The 15,073-nt window shown below is 41.5% G+C and overlaps 1 protein-coding gene across 5 annotated transcripts in view; it reads left to right on the top strand.

The window, feature by feature from the left end:
* Window positions 1-15,073, top strand: part of LOC126485413 (TOX high mobility group box family member 3-like) — a 489,322-nt gene that overhangs the window by 355,894 nt on the left and 118,355 nt on the right. For all 5 annotated transcript variants that reach the window (XM_050108876.1, XM_050108870.1, XM_050108874.1 and 2 more), the window contains one exon: window positions 358-429. In XM_050108876.1, coding sequence (XP_049964833.1) covers window positions 358-429 — 72 coding nt within the window. The remainder of the gene's footprint in view (window positions 1-357; window positions 430-15,073) is intronic.

The following is a 15,073-nucleotide window of genomic DNA, read 5'->3' as shown; positions in this document are numbered from 1 at the left end:
AATATAGACTATCCACTTTGCGTCCTAGTGTCCAAACTTCATTATCTGACCTACTGCCCAGGGGAAGATAAATGTTGGCGGATTACTTGCACCATCCATACTTGGAGGTACTAAATAACCGAAAAACATTCTACTCGTAATAGCTATAATAATTAGTCTACAAATGAAGTAAATGCTGATGTAATGTTGTTCAGTACACTGTCCTCAGCCATCAACGCAAATATCTATACTTATACCCCTAACGCCCTGTATTTTCAGTACGTTCACAATTTCTGTTACAGTTTGGTATCGTTTAAATTTGCCCACATGACCTGAGAGTACTACCATTCTTACGAAAATATATTTCTTCCTTTTCAGAGAAACGACAACTTGGACCTGTCTCTTTCCGTATCTCACGGATTTCATCACAACGGCTATATGGGGGACCAGGTAAGCAAACTCTGACATTTACACTGTAATGAAACAAAATATCCTAGTACTAAAAGCAAATATCCTCTGTTTCGAATATTGTGACAGGATGGGAGATATCAGAAATTGGAAGTAAAGTTATATTGGAGCTTAATACCTTAACAAGCATCAGTCGGAGTGAAAGGAGACATTAAAACAATTTCTTGAGATAAATGATGTTCAACTATTCAGCTGGTATAATTATTATAAAACAGCTTTGAAATGTGGCTAAATTTCTTTACAGGTCATTACTGGCATTTGTGACTTATGGAGGCTGTGCACAGCACATAACAAAGACAGCTTGTCCTGCAAATACACTCGTGTGGAAAACTTAAGGACGGAAGTAATGTTCGTGTGATGTGTCACTGCCAAGTAACATTGCTCGATGAGACTTAGACCATATACCGAAAAAGCTGCTACGGTATGGCGGTTCATGTGGTTCTCAACCCTTACAGTACCAACATAATTTTCATAACGCGCAGTTCCGGGGGGGGGGGGGGGGGATTCTTGAGATGTCTTTCAGTTCTTGAGATATATGCTTCCTGTTAGCTTGTATTCTCCCCACGAGAATTAGCTTGTGATTCCTCCACAAATCTTCGGCAAAATCAGCACAACTGTAATATCTGTATGTGGTGACGTTGCGTCCTGAATTATGTATAGGAACAATCAGGCGTTTCACTACAGCTGCAGCTGATTTTAATTGTTGTGGACTACCATTTTTATTTCCTGCATACACCTCCACGCTGGGAACATACATACGAGTATCTGGCTTTAGAGTCATTGAGCATTCGTATAAGTATACCGTACGTTCCAGGTTTCTCCTTCATGAACACATCGAAGGGGCACTTGCCACGGAACAACGACTACATTTTATCGGTAGCAGTGTGCATCCCAGCAGAATAATATCTCGATAGTAATTCATTCATTTTATCAAATACTTCTCGGACTGCAACAAACTTGTCATGTTCCCTGCGCTCGTTTCACATCCTTCTGTCATCACATCTTATTATTTTAGTGAGCTGACGGAATATAGTTTTACTCATAATAGCAGTATAAACAAACCTTCCTGAAATATTGGACCATGAATCGGGAATAGGTGACTTAATATTGCTCTCCTTCCTCATAATAATAAGTAATCCTATACATGACATGAATTCAAGTCTGTGTTCTGGGTAAATTCTGTCTCAATGCTTCTGCACTGGTATGCTTTATTATGACGTTAATCATTTGTGGAGAAAAAATCTTTTCAAATGATTCTCGTATTGTTTCTACTGAGGTTTGGACGTAAAAACTTTTCCAGTAGTTCTCAGTGACCTTATCAATTGCGTCATCATCCGCTGCACGTGCCCAGAGTTCGTCTTCAGAATGTGTTTGTACATCGTCACTATCTATTTCGTTCTTGAGTTTTGCAGAGCAGTGTGCAGTGGATCTGAAGATGTTCAGAATATGAATGAAACAGTTTATCACCGTGAAGATAAATACAACAGTAGACTGCAGTGAATAACGTTAGAATAATAATAAAGTAATCGTGGATTAAGCTACACCAGATAACATAACAGACTTCATTCCTTAAAGGAGTAATGTCTGAGTGGAATCTTTACTTCGCCAGAATTAAGATTGTCTTCGGGGCTATTCACTTCCTTTTTTTAACTGATTTGTGTTATTTTCGGTAGCAGTTTACTCCACAGGTTAAACTCAAGGCACAAGGCGAGCGCCAATACAGTTTCTTTGATAATACTACGGTCGTTCCACTTCTATGTAACATCATATTCGACGGGGATCTGCGCTCTAGCAAAACGGAATGCTACATCTCTTCTGTCTTCTGGCGTACATGTTTGTCATACCTCCACTATATCTCATTCGCCAAGCTTAATATTTAACTGATGTGGCTTCTCATAGTGTGAATACGTACGAAATTTATTTTTCAGTACACGCCAGAGTGAAAAATTTGTACACTGCTTTTAATAAACCGGATTACAAAAACCCATTTGTATTGTCACTGTACCGTCATACAACTAATTTTTGTGTATGATAGTCCTCTAATAGATGTAATACGAATTTTACAACTAATCTTTGCGTACGATAGTCCTCTAATAGATGTAATACGAATTTTACATCCTTGTAGAAATCTGCGAAAGCACAGTCCCTGCAAGGTGGGCTTGTGATAACACTTTCAAAATAAAAATTTCCTAAAGCATACAGTGAAGCAGTGCCGCTAGACGTAAATTTCTATGATCCGTCCCAAGCAATAATGCGTCGATCATCATATTTAATTGCATGTAAAGCAGTAAGTAAAGCTGCGATCGCTTCAAAGGTTACATTGCTGGCGTCACTGAGCGTGGCCGCATTGGAGAGCGGATTCTTGCAACCAGTTATGGCGAACCTATACTAGAACCATAGTGAAACTTCTCTTGTTTCGCGTTCAGTATATGCCAGCAAATATGAAACCCATAAAAAGTGCTAGGCAGAGTCGTAGAACTAACCCGATATAAAGTATCGAACTAACCAGTTACTAATCTGAGGCTAGCCAAACAGATCAATCAAACTGAAAGACAGTACAAAACCGCCTACGCGTTTAAAATTTGCGACTATTAAGGTGAGCTTTGTAAACAGTTTTATTCATGTCAAATTTCCATTACTTATTTGCAAACAGATCTAATGCTCAGATTTTATAATAAATGAGTATACAGTTGATTTAATCATTTCATGAATTTCGGCACATGGATTGGTGATACGAAATACTTAGCTATTAAGCTCCTTTGCTGCACAGTTATGACAAGCACTGTGATGTTGTCCGTTGTTTTCGTATACTCGCCCCAGATACGAGACGTCCTCGCACGTACGTAATGGGACGTTTGATAGGATGTTCACCGAACGGAGTGTATTCCGCTGCAAGTGTGCACATTGAGTTACACGCACGCGGGACCGCTCCTCAAATAGAGCACCGCGAAAGAAAACACGCCACAGCGATTCAGCTAACTGAGCCCGTGAAACGCATAAACGCCAGTAAACAGTTTGTTTCCCATATTGGCTTTCCACATGGTGTGACAGCGTCAACAGTCGGCAGGTTGCGTCGCCCGTGGTGCGTGCTCTGGGCGCTAATCAATTATTGGCAGTGGTACCTCAGCTCGCCAGCCCAAACCGCGCTCCACTCAACTGTTACCCACTGCTCTTTTTGTTCTGCGGAAAATGTCCCGCCATCAACAACACTTCACTTGGCAGACGTTTGCATTCTTTGCGCAGTTCTCCGACCTGGAAGATCAAAGCGACGGAGGCAAAAAACCGAAAAGGGGGGACCCCCTCTGTAACGTCAAAATTTCATATTGCAGCCCACCGCAACCGGCTGAAAAATAGATCTGTCCTTTGGTCCGGGCCAACCTACAGACGCCTTGTGCAGGGCCGAAAAATAAAAAGCTGGCTTTGAGGGAGCGGCTCGCAGCTTGTCGGGTGACGTCCGAGGCTGTTATTCTCGCATCCTGCTAGAAGCATCCGTAAAGCAACAGGATTAGCATCCTCGCCTCTTCCTCTAAAAATTTAAAGGTGTAGTGTGGTCTTCCCTACTTGGACCTTCCAGCAGATATGTTTCTTAGTCATGCCTCCGCACTTACAATCTTCGTCTTAACGCAATTCCCAAATCGAGTCCCATGGAAATCTCTGCTCAGTCACAAGGAAAAAATGTACAGTACCTTTTCTTTGGAAAACTATTTCAACCGTTTAATATTTACTGTCGTTATCCAAGGACGATGCTTATTCATTTCCAACTTAAGTCTTAGGAAGCAATGTAAGTACGTAGTATGTGTCACATTTCGTTGAAACTTCGGTCAGCCGCATATTTTTTACACGAATAGACCTGAAAAATTGTAGAAGTGGAGCAGTAATAAAGGACGAGATAAATCTCACAGATGCAAAGACAAAAGTTGATTTTTGATGTTCTCTCAACAATTCCAGTTTCCCACGACTTTGACGACAAGATACTGTGAGTTCAGTTCTAAGAGCACATCTTATGCCATCGCTTGTATAGAAACTGACGAAAGTATCGTAATACTGTGCAGAAAACCAGAATCAGTAATACTATTGTACGGGAGTTTATTGAGAAGCTTAATTACTCATTGAAAAGAGAAGCTAATAAAATTTTGATCTTTTCGGCGGTCTTAGCAGATAGGGGTGGCTGAACAGAGAGAGAAAAATCACAAAAGGTTCTTAACACATCCACATCACTAACTGCGAGTGTTGGAGGGGGAAACTTCCAATTTCGTGAGATTTCGTAAACCCAACCTAATAGAACATTCGAAGATTGTATTCCTACTCGTCAAGCACGTGCAGCGTAAAAAAGACGATGGCAAAATAAGACACACTGACATGCATGCGAAAGCGCAGAATCACGCAGGCTACTGTATCTAAGGTGGATAGCGGATCAGTAGCGGAAGGGACAAAAAAAGAGGGGGGAGGGGGGCCGAAGCCATGTTTTGCAGTCCGTTTGCCTTAGTTCAGGTATAGTTCTTGTGGCGTTTCGTATGTTTGGTGTCCATCAAAAGCGTCCCCATATAATTGTGCTACAAATCCAAATTGTGGATTTCATCACTGTCATGTGTTGAATTTTAACTGCTACAGTCAATTCCAAGTTTCTGGTTCCCAAGTTCTTGTGCTGTTAGCTTTTTCTACCTACGTGGCATGTAAATACTAACGAGTCAAAACATGTATCCATCGTACAATATTTATTATGTAAACAACTCACAAAAGACTTTCACAGTAACAGCTGACATACGACGTGTACTATTGTCAATCTAGCCGCGCGGGATTAGCCGAGCGGTCTAGGGCGTTGCAGTTATGGACTGTCGGCTGGTCCCGGCGGAGGTTCCAGTCCTCCCTCGGTCATGGGTGTGTGTGTTTGTCCTTAGGTTAAGTAGTGTGTAAGCGTAGGGACTGATGACCGTAGCAGTTAAGTCCCATAAGATTTCACACACATTTGAACATTTTATTGTCAATCTACATTTGGATGGCACCCACAGAAATACGAGGCGTGTTGAACAGTAATGCATCCGAATTTTTCAGCACGGCCTTGTAAAAAATGATGCATGTCCAGATAACCTACCACAATATCAATTCACTCTTAAGCGCTGTTTGACGTCTCTCTAAAATCTATTTTAAGGCATCCCTCTCCCCATGAATTGAAGGGATATGAGGTCACAAACGCAGAATAGAATTATATACTAAATGATGAAACTAAGCTGCCAGAAGACTAGCGCTATTTTAATTTATATTAGTGTTAACTTAGAAGAGTTTTCCCTTTGCATTAAATTTGGCTGAAAGTATATGAATGTAGTAGCAACTATACTTGAGCTTACTAATATTTACACAAACCTGTCAGGTATCTTAGCAAAGTAAAATAAATGAAATTTTTACAACATCTAAAACGGCTGAGAATTGATGTGTAAAGTATCTCAGCGTAAAGGAATTTTCGTGCTGGTTAAGAAACTGGTCTTAGATTTTGCGAGTCTGTTATGCTTGCGTTATGGAGAATTTAAATATCCAGATACATCCTGTATGGGACAGGTCTCTCGTTATATGGGACCTAATGTCTCAGAAGACAAGATATTCGTGTCAGATTTATTTTCCTCGTCTCAGCGTTCCTCTGTTGTCCACAACAATCGTTCCCCATTTTTTATAAGTCACATATTTTGCAAGAAATCTCTGACATCTAAATCCTTCTCTTTTAATAAGTTTTAAACCACATTATGCTTGTACACATACAGAGTGAAAACTGGTTCCCTACTTTCAGGTAAGGAGATTTTCATTCTTTAAATTGTGCTTCTTGTGAAACTCTTCGGCTCTATGAAACACAGACTACGAACTGGTGGTATACCCAAGTGGAAGAGAGGTCGACACAAGAATGTTATACCGAAAGAATCCAGTGCTTTATTATGAAGAGCAAGTATTCGTGAGAGGACACTGTAACACAGGAAGTACCCCAAAGATGAACATTTGATAGAACTACTCATGATATCAAAATAATTACACCATCTGACAAGAAGATGAAGAACCCAGAAGGGGAGAAGGAAACGAAATAAAACTTCACAACTTGAGAAGATATTTGGTGTTATGCAGTGACTACAAAATTAAGTCAAATTTACAAAGAACTTGGCAGTATGAGTCCACTTATCAGTTTGACGTTGCACTCCATCTCGCCTCGATGCATGCACTGGTTCGATTTGGAAGAGTGCCAAGAAGGCGCCGTATCCTGTCCTGAAGCAACCTAGCCCACAACTGCGTACATATTCTATCGGTGAGTGATCTGCTGGCCATGGGAGTACCCACGCAGACAGTTCAGTGACACGTGCCATGTGTGGACGAGAATTGAGTTGTTGAAAAATGGCGTCACAATACTGTTGCATGAGAGGTAGTATGTGAGGACGCAGGATTTCCGCGACGTCCCGCCGTGGTGTCAGAGTTGCCTCACTGCCAGTTATGACCTGAAGTCTCACCAGATGAGTCGTTACTCCATGACGCCAGGAGTAACACCAATCTGCCTCTAAAGAACACTGGAAAAATGAGACCTATCCCCATGTCGTCGCCATACTCACCGAGATGGCTACCCCGGATAGTGCAGAACCGCGATTCATCGCTGAGTACAATGCGACGCCATTCATCGGCAGTCTTTGCTTCCCTGGCACGGTACAAATCCAAACTCAGCCGTTGGTGTTGTGGTCTTAACGGTATACTACGCACGGGGCGGTAGTTTCCTAGTCCAACTGCCCGCATCTCGTGGTCGTGCGGTAGCGTTCTCGCTTCCCACGCCCGGGTTCCCGGGTTCGATTCCCGGCGGGGTCAGGGATTTTCTCTGCCTCGTGATGGCTGGGTGTTGTGTGATGTCCTTAGGTTAGTTAGGTTTAAGTAGTTCTAAGTTCTAGGGGACTGATGACCATAGATGTTAAGTCCCATAGTGCTCAGAGCCATTTTTAGCCTAGTCCAACTGCCCGTAGTCTCTGACCAGTGGTGAGGGATGATACAAAATGTTGCAGGCATTCCATTACATGTTATCGGGTGACAGGCGGAGACGTGAAGAGCTACGACTTGACTGGTGCAAAACATGGCTATCCTCCCTTCTGGTGGTAGGAAGTGGTCAGCCGAAACCTTGACGAGGATGGCTGACGTCACGTTTCCATGCATTCGGGCCACTGTCACATCCGAATGCCCCAAAAATCTGGATACTGTTCGAGTCGACCAGTTGGCCAAATGACGACCCACTATGAGGCCCGTCTCAAACTCTATCAGGTGCTGATAACGCTGCCTCAAACTAGTACATGTCATCTACGCGCCCTCCAGTAATCACTCAACAACTGACGCTGTTGTCGTCCCTTAACACCTTACTGGACCCGATAACGATAGGAAACACCAACAAAAGTAATGCACTCTGGAGGTCGTTCTACCCGTCACACAGAATTTAGACTTCAGTCATTTGCACTGTCGCCGATTATGTGCACGTGTACGAAGTCTCACTGACATCTGACCATGTCTTGTAGGTATTTCACTTGTTTTGTCAAGTATGTATATAAACGATTTCTATGATTATGTGAGGGACAGTCACATATTGTTCACATGAAGAAAAGTATAACCGTTGAGTAACAAAAGGCAACTTCAACTTCAGAGCTCCACGTGGTTTGCAGCTTATCTTAAATGCAGATAAAAAGTGGATAATTTCCGTAAGCAGAAAGGGAAAACAAGCCGATAAGATTCGAAGAAAACATTGACAAGGCCTCGTATGCAGGTACATGGACTAAATATTAGGCGTAACGTGACGAACTGATATATAGTGGAACGAACACGTAGTATTAATTGTAGGAGAGGGAACTGAAGACCATCGTTTACTTAAAGAATTCTGGGTAAAGTAGGCGTATGTAGAAAGGAGAGCCATACAAGACGCCTGAGCAATTTAGTGTGTCTGGGATCCTTGCCGGATTGAGCCGTCGGAGGAATTCGGATTCATGCTGCTAGAGTTGTAATTAGTCAGTGAAGGGATCAGCAAGATATTTATATGGAAATCGTTGGAGAAAATAAGTGTACTCTGCAGAAAGATTGTTGCATATGCTGTACTTAAAGAACCAGTAAAACGATCCATTGTTTCCATAACTCATTTCTCTTAAGGATGATGAGAACAATTTAAGACATGTTAAGACATGAGGCATACAGGCACTGTCCTTCGCTTCTTTAGAGAACGTAATAGGAAAGTAATTGACCATTAACAGCACAGAGTGGTCTTTTCACAAGTTGTAAAACCGTTTACGAAGGTTAATGTGGATGCAGATGACAAAGCAGTTAATCCCAAAATTCTCTTAATCTTGCAAGCATGTACGACAGGAATGAAATGTTGTGTCGTAGCAGTGCTCATTGACTATTTGAGGGATCCTGTTGTGCAGTTCACCCTTCGGAGCCACGGCATTTCGGTTCAACACCACATGACTTGGCAGATATGCTACATCGCCTGCCAGCGCTTGACTGAAGTTGGGGAGTGTGACGGGCAATCCTTGGTTTCTCTTAATTATCGGTTTTCTACTTCCCGTCGTGCGCCTGCTCCCCACCACATTAAAATTCATTAAAATACTATTTTTAATTGCTGACAAAAAATTAATTACTTTGTAACACCACTTCATTAGCATGTAGATTAAGCCGTAATTCGGTAATTTCCACATTGTTTCTTCGCTGAACGGCCATCTCGCCTGGGAGAGTGGATTTTCGTGGCGAGGGATTAGACGTCCGCTGTTGTTGACAGTTCTGGAAGCCACTTTCTCTGTGTTACCCTAGGGGCCTTGCTGCAGTTCTATTCTACAAATCGAAAATAAATGGGAGTTTGTCAGCTCTGTGTACGCCCGATATGCAATGCGTCCGTCGTTTCCTGCCAGCGCCGAGAGGGCTAAAATAGCCTCTAGCGCTAATGTTTGTCTTCTTGTGACTAATCCGAAGATGAATGACGCGAGTTTTTCTCCATTCGAGGCGTGAACCATATACGATATTGAAGCAACCCCATAAATTTAACACTGCGGATCCTTCAACGAAATACAAAAAAAAAAAAAAAAAAAAAGAAAAATGGTTCAAATGGCTCTGAGCACTATGGGACTTAACTTCTAAGGTCATCAGTCCCTAGAACTTAGAACTACTTAAACCTAACTAACCTAAGGACATCACACACATCCATGCCCGAGGCAGGATTCGAACCTGCGACCGTAGCGGCCGCGCGGTTCCAGACTGTAGCGCCTTTAACCGCTTGGTCACCACGGCCGGCCAACGAAATACAAAACTTGAAAATGTGGGTGGTATGCATTTTCTTCCTTCGAGATACGAGCTTCTGTCATCGGTAAAATGTTTCCTTTCCTGGTCATACTGGCCACGGAACTTAGCTTTTACCGAAAAATCAAAACTTCAACAAATATTTTCTGTATCCCTTTATGCGAAATCAAGCACCATTCTTTTTTTTTTAAGCGCTAGGAAGGTAAGTGTGCCAGCTACAAATGGTTTTACGTTTAGGACTACAGGAGCTATTATCGCCATCAAAAATCGTTTCCCTTTCATATACTTCCTCGGCCAGTAGAACATGGCTGATGCCTTTCGAAATAATATCTCGTGCAAATACGATATGTAATGAACTATGCGAGGAATTATTCGTATGGATATGGTTCTAAGTTTCAGTGTATAAAATATGTCTTGACTAGTGGATCACTAAGTTCATAATAAAGCCCGTGAACAGTTTCTCGCACAGTTCTCGCTGAACGGAAAAGATTACAGGGTGACATTAGTGCGTACCGATCATGTCACACGTGGCGTGATTTGTACAACAGAGGCTCCTCCCGCCAGAGGTTCGAGTCCTCCATCGGGCATGGGTGTGAGTGTTGTCCTTAGCGTTAAGTTAGTGTGAGTAGTGTGTAAGTCTAGGGACCGATGACCTCAGCTGTTTGGTCCCTTAGGAAGTCATACACATCTGAACATTTTTGTGCAACAGAGACTTCCACATACCTGAATAATATACCTCTCTCTTGAAGCGTTAAGCGGCAGGAGTCTGATCGTTATCACGGGGATCAGCTAAACGGTGGCTATTAACAAAATTGCTGCTGTGGAAGTACAGTTATCCTACTTCCTCTTAAAAGTATACATAATAAGTTCGTATTATTGGTGTTCATTCTAACTTTCCTGGCACTATGTAAACGTGAAATACACAGACAAAAACTTCTCGTAATTCCTAAATGACGGATAATTTCAGCTAATTCTCTGTGGTTGGTTCCTTTCCTGCAACAAGATCATGGTTGGACCGCTACAACAACAGCGATATTATTGAGGTCTCGCCTTCTGTAACACAAAGGATCAGCACTGTTTGTGGTAAACTCCTTTGAAATATTTCAGAGTCTGCTCATGCATTCGTGCTAAGGTCCTCATTACATGTTTATACGAATTTATGATATAGGCGAACAATTACGGCAACTCAGAAGCAGAACAGAAACAGGGCCTATGAACGCCCGATTCCTTCCACTCAAGATAAACAAATAACCGGTGACCGCCTGTCAAGATACCCAAGTTCTGTGCTTCTTAACGTACCCAGTGCATCTGCAACTTTTTTCATTGCCAGAGAGCTGAAGATGTAGACTAAAATAAATTCACAAATTATTTCCGTCAGACCGACAAAACTATTTAATTTCGAGGTACACAGTAACAACGTGTATACACTTGACTAAATATGTAAGTTTATATAAACTAATGCACTTTGGTTAAGGAAAATGGAGGGAGAGTGCGAGAGATAAAGGGAGGCCTTCTATTCTGGTACAGTTTCTACCGTTCTTTTTGCAACATGTGTTTTGGTTTCCTACAGAAAATTTATAAAACGCATTTGGCATGCCTCAGACTTCAGTCATCGACGGAATTTTACAGTTTAAATATCCATTGCATTGTTGTTGTTGTTGTTGTGGTCTTCAGTCCTGAGACTGGTTTGATGCAGCCCTCCATGCATCCATTGCATACACTGTTTAAAATATTCCATGGTTTGCAAAGATTTAGTGATTGTAATTGGCATAAAATAATTTACCGTTTTCGCGCAGGATCTACATCGGTCCATACACAGATACAATTTTTTGTGCCCGTTTTCGCTGTATGATGAGCGTAAGAATACACGAACATAGCTACTGTCACCTTCCGTTTAAATGCCCTCCATTAGGTATCTAAGAATATAACGTGATGTTAAACTCGAAATTTCTGATTGCGATTTCGAACTTAAGTTTTCATGATCATGTTGTATACACCTAATTGAAGGCCTGCAAGCACCATTTGCACGTAAGATGACAGTTGAAGTGTTTACTTTTTGACAATTGTACACCCGCACTTACTGTGTCGAAGCCAAAACAGTTATGGGATATTCCTTTGGCATAATTTAAAAGCTATGCCCGACTGGTTTTATGCATAGCAGTTAATTCAGTCTTTAATTTTTATTTTCTCTCGAAGAATTCTATTTTGAAATCGATCTCCAGCTTATGCTGCCTTCATGGAACCCGTATTTTCTGCAGAATGTAGAAGATACCAAATACCATCGCGTGTTTTCTTTTTCTCTTTTTAAATGTATAAAGGCAGTTAATTTGTTGCGTGGTAACGATTCTGTTACGTGCGTTGCGGCTGTGGACACCTGCTGGTTAGGCGTTCAGCGTAACGAACATGAAATAGGCAGGAAATGGCCCGGTATGATTATCAAAAGCATTTTTACGCTCAACAAACGCTGTAACTTTCATCTGCAAACACGAAACACGATAACACGCTGTATTAAACACGGCCACGAGAACAAAGAAACATAAATATTATATTGTGCTGAACAATGGGATATTTACGTGAACTTGTATCAAGAGAGAATTTGATAGATACCGCTATGAAATGTCGCTTCTCCCTGCCAAAAAGTTGCGCAAAAGCTAAGCGTGGTTTGTTTTCCTTTCGGAAAAGTAATGTTTTATTTCTTTACGGCCTGGTTCCTTTACTTGAAAAGAAAAACACAATTTTCAGTTCGCCATTTCAGTAATACATGGACACTTGTCAACGTAGAATTCCAATTCCCATGCGAATGACATTCGCTTGGTACGAAAACTCTAACATTGCATTCGCGATGTTATGTGTATTTGCTGACCCCTATCTACGACGATTGATTATTCCAGTATTTTACTTGTCGGGAAGAAAAATTCCGTTCTGCTACCAATACCATTGAACAAAGAGTCGAGGGGAAATATTGACCTTTTAATGCAATACATGTAATCCAGTTGGACGCAAATTCTCAACACATACTGGATCACTAGAAATACTATTAAAGTTAATTTTGTATGTTGGATAAGTGTTACGTAACGTACGTGTCAAATATTTTGCATATATATGTGAATAGTTAAACCAAAACATGTCGCTGGCAGACTGGGTAAGCCAAGCTTCCTAAAGATTTTGTTTTAGTTAGTTGAGTACGTTCTAGGTACTTAAAAAAGAGAAGTCAAATTAGTATTAACAAGTTTGTTTGTGTGGCCATCCTCCGCAGCAAGCATATAAATACTTGTTTTGCGAATCAAACTGCCTTTTCCTGCTGCTCATTATTTTATCAATCCCATGAGCGTTTCGCCTTCTCCTTTTCTAAGGCATCATCAGTGGGATCTATAACGATACAGTTTTGTTAGTTATAGATTATCAAACAGAGCACTTCGCGATTTTTTGTAAAAATGTAATTACTTACGATTTGCTGATTTGCGTTTCCTCACATCTGATATGGAGGTTGCACTACGACTTTTATCACTGTTCTATATTCACATCTTTGTGTTTTCGCCATCCACACACTGTTCACCATGTTTCTCACTCTTTTTTTGTGGTGGACTATCGTTCTTCTGTCACTCGATGGTCTTTGGAGTGTCGTTTGGCTGATTTGAGCTTGTGGCTCCTTCGTTACCGTTCACTGCCGTTTGAGCGCATGTCTAGGACATTCACTGCAACGGTAAAGACTTTGCTTACCTATGAAACGTGTACAACTCTACGAACACAACCACGGGATGTTCCTCTGCTGCGAACCACACCAATATTCTTACTTCGTTATTTTCTCAGGATACAATTTGTACTCTTTCGTGTATCCATACTTCGCATCAATGTTACGTGTAAATTGCACACTTTTTCTTGCTTAGAGGATAATGGTCTCTAGGACTATCATTTGCTGCGTTGAAATGGGAATCACATGTCTCGCTGGCATGAAATGAGCTGCAAAATAATAGTTGAGGTGCTGCGTGTTTGATTGCAGCGGTTCCGTTTTTATAGCGCCTGAACTGACTGTAATGCGCCGATGTTTCCTCGGCCTGTTTCTCAAGGGTACGGACCTGCTCGTTAGACGAGTCAGCGACCTCACGATTGTTCTGCGGCCGGCAGAAGACGTCTGCTTCCTGTCATCAGAGACGAGAGTCACTCACCAGCTCTCTTTAAAAGCTTCAGGGAACTCTGTTCGGTGTCCCCGAACGTGTAACAGTACACTGTGCGGTACCTCGAGTACCTCGTTCTTACTAACACACGCAACTGGAATGTCTGTCTCCAGGTTCACTGCGCTTTGAAATGATGCATTGCCTGAATTTTCTTCATACAGTGACTGTATGGTCTTAGGAACAGTGATACGAAAACAAAAAATTGGTAAAATTATGTGATGCATCGTATTGTGTAATGAAATCTGACGTTTGGACATCTGTTGCAGGCGATGGTGAACACTTGGAATGTACTACTGGGGGGGGGGGGGGGGGGGGGGGACCTATCCCTCGAGTTATCGCATGACACGGCATACGATGCATGGATGTCAGAAATGGGAAAGAATTCATGCGCTACGGTGATTGAAGTGTTTAAGTTATTTTCAATTCGCTGTTAATAGCAAAAATGAGGTCGCATGCTCATAAAAAAATTACTGTATATGATTCCACCCTCGAAAACCTGCGCGAATATAACGGAACAACGAATACAAAAAATATTCATTATTGTAGTAAGTTTCTCTACCGGACGAGGTCGAGCGGGGTTTAATTCATCGGATTTTAATGTGTATGGTGATGAATTCGAATTCTCGTCCCGATTTAGGTTTCAGTCGTCTGCTTTTTCTTGTGTCTTATACACTATTGTTATCACAGAACTTTCACTCATCTCTGATGTAATTCCTGAGGTCCTTACTAATTTTTGATGAGATGTATATTATTTGAGAAGAAGTTTACTTTGCGAATATGGCTTATCCTGAAGTAAACAAAATAACTTCTATAGTTTATACAGAAGTCTGACTTACCAAATACCAAGTTTCAGCAAACCTCGGAGTCAGACACTCAGAAATCCTGCGTTGGTGTTATGTTATTCAGCAGCAAAGTTTTTCGTATCGGTCGTGTCCTACTAAACCAGTACACACTATCTTATATGAAACGTGCAGACTCATTTGTGGTTTCATAAGATCACACGATACAATATAGTCTAATTGGATAGCAGGTAGGCATTCCCAGATAGTAATTGTGATACGGATGGCGGATATAGAAGAGTTAACAAGATCACACGGCAATCGGAATTTTGCAGTTTTTTCAATTTTTTGGTACACGAGATCAGAACTCAAATATCAGTATGCCAAAGG

Source organism: Schistocerca serialis, chromosome 1 (genome assembly GCF_023864345.2).
Source record: "Schistocerca serialis cubense isolate TAMUIC-IGC-003099 chromosome 1, iqSchSeri2.2, whole genome shotgun sequence".
NCBI classification, from domain to species: domain Eukaryota; kingdom Metazoa; phylum Arthropoda; class Insecta; order Orthoptera; family Acrididae; genus Schistocerca; species Schistocerca serialis.
This window is presented reverse-complemented; position numbering and strand designations above follow the sequence as displayed.